Raw genomic sequence first — 2296 nt, forward strand, 5'->3', positions numbered from 1 at the left:
CACAACACGAGACGTTGTCCCCCACGGCCTAAACTTTGATAGCTCCTTTGTTCTGGCAACAATCAAGCCCAGTACCGTAGCAAGTGGGGGGGGGGGAGTGGGGTGACCAGCCCAGGTGCCAAAGCGAAGGAGCGCTTATGGGCGCTGCTCAGCTGGGGACGGAGCGGTGAGCAGCTTGTTCGTGGGGCATGGGGAGGGTGGCTCCGGCCACTGGGTGCACTCCTGGGCAAGCATGGGAAGGCACGTGCCCCCAGGATCTGTGCGCAGGGCGAGGGCCGCCTGCCACTGCAGGCTTGCCCCGGCCGCCAAGCATCCTTGCTGTGGTACTGCTCAGCTGTTTGTTTCCTGTGATGTTCCAGGCCTAGGGGTTGCGTGCATTCTCTCTCGACGAGAAATAGGCTGTCACCACCACACTGCCTTCATAGAGTTTCAGCCCTGTGGCCCCTTGAATGAGAAGGCTGCAGTAACTGTCTTCCAAATTACCCCATGAAAAACTTGGTAGCCCTGTCAACAGGCATAGAGGACAGGGTTGGGTGACTGGTCTGGGTGCTAATCCTTGCAGAATGCCTTCCATTTGCATAATATCTTATTTGTGCATAAGGAGGACTGTGCAGCTGCTTAGGGTTATGGCTTGCTTTCTGTTAGCCAAGTGAGACTGGGCACGGATCAAGAACCAGTCGAGCATTGGAACAGAGGACCTAGGAAGGTTGTGGAATTCCCATCCATGGAAATGTTTAAGAGCAGATGGCTTAGATGGGGATGATCCTACCTCCAGCAGGGGACTGGACTAGGTGCTCTGAGGGCCTTTTTTAGTGTTTCCAATTGTGCTGCCCTAAGGGGTCTCTCGTAATGAAAACCTGAAGTTCAGGAGGAAAGGATGGTTGCAGACATCTGACAAAGAAACCAAGCTGGGACCTAGTAGGTAACCAGCTCTCTTCTCTTAGGAAGAGTATGGATGATCCCAGCTATGCCCGTGTTGGTACTTAGAAACCCTTATATGTGTGTCGAGGGAGTTTTAATAAGTGCATGGACCAGAGCCAGCAGAAAAGCATTAACAGCAGCCAGAGTTCCTTAACTCTTCTCCTTCTTTCTTGCAGTGGGTGGATTCCTGGCTGGGCTGCCCTTCAGTACTATTGCTAAGCACTACAGCTGGGCCACAGCCTTCTGGGTGGCTGAGATAACGTGTACAGTCAGCACGGTCGCCTTCTTCTTGCTACGGAACATCCGCACCAAGATGGGTCGAATAACCAAAAAGGCTGACTGAAGCTGCCAGGATGACTCGGCCACCAGGCATGCTGCTTGTGCAGAGCACGAGAGCAGCTTGTCACCACCTGGCCTGGGACTGTCGCCCATCAGTGCAACCTCTATACAGATGAAATAGATCTGAATATGCCTCACTTTCATTTGTTCATGTTCCTGTATTTGAAGGCACACCAGGCTCCACTGGCTTCTGGTTGGTGGGTTTGGTTCGGCTCTTTTTTTTTGGTCTACAAAACTTGACTATTCAGTTTGTTTACACTTTCACGTGGTGGCCATACCTCTGAGACTAGACAGTTTTGGGTCCTAAGCTTGAAGTGCTCTAGATGACTGGTATCTGGTGCTATATACCCAGCTAGCTTCTCTCTTGCAGCTGGGGTGCCTGCTATAATTCAGTCTTAGTGTTTAGGGAAATATGTACAGCTAGCCAACAGTGAGCCCTTTTGAATTCTCATTCCCATATAAAGCCTCCCTTAGTTATTTGTAGAGGATGATTTAACAAAGATGTTTCTGAAGGTACTTTTTTCTAACAGTCCCACAACGGTGCCCTGGACACAGCATATGATTTAGCATTGTGCTAAGGCTGCTAAACTGTTGTGTATGTGAGCACTACGTTTTGGCACTAGACACATCTTATATGTTAAGAAACTTCTCACGGAGAGTTGGTTTGAGTATTTATGTTTCCGTGCAAGGTTTTAGTGGTATCAGGACATAGTCAACCTCTGAAACCACCACTGCAGAACTACAATGTGATCAATTAACTGCCAAATAAGATTTTTTTTCCTAAAGAAAACTGTGTAAAAGTAGACTAGATTTGATACTTAACAATGATTGCAATAATGTTCACCAACTGAAATAAAAATGAAACAGTGCTGTAAGTCTTAGGTTTCCTGTGCAAGGAGATAAAGGGAAAAGCAAGATGAGCCCGAGGCAGTGCTAGATGGAGACGGTGCCTCTTCCTATTCAGGAAGTGCTCCCAAGAGGAGCACTTGGGCAACCATTTATATCAAGAACCCCTTCTTGTCAACTTTCCCTACCT

The 2296-nt window shown here is 48.7% G+C and overlaps 1 protein-coding gene across 2 annotated transcripts in view; it reads left to right on the forward strand.

The window, feature by feature from the left end:
- SLC37A4 (solute carrier family 37 member 4) overlaps positions 1-2130 on the forward strand; it is a 12396-nt gene extending 10266 nt beyond the window's left edge. For both annotated transcript variants that reach the window (XM_019510843.1, XM_019510852.1), the window contains one exon: positions 1098-2130. In XM_019510843.1, the coding sequence (XP_019366388.1) occupies positions 1098-1264 (167 nt within the window). In that variant the 3' untranslated portion in view covers positions 1265-2130. The remainder of the gene's footprint in view (positions 1-1097) is intronic.
- Positions 2131-2296: the final 166 nt, after the last annotated feature.

This window comes from Gavialis gangeticus, unplaced genomic scaffold (assembly GCF_001723915.1).
Source record: "Gavialis gangeticus isolate Ggan-Ray unplaced genomic scaffold, GavGan_comp1, whole genome shotgun sequence".
Classification (NCBI taxonomy): Eukaryota; Metazoa; Chordata; order Crocodylia; family Gavialidae; genus Gavialis; species Gavialis gangeticus.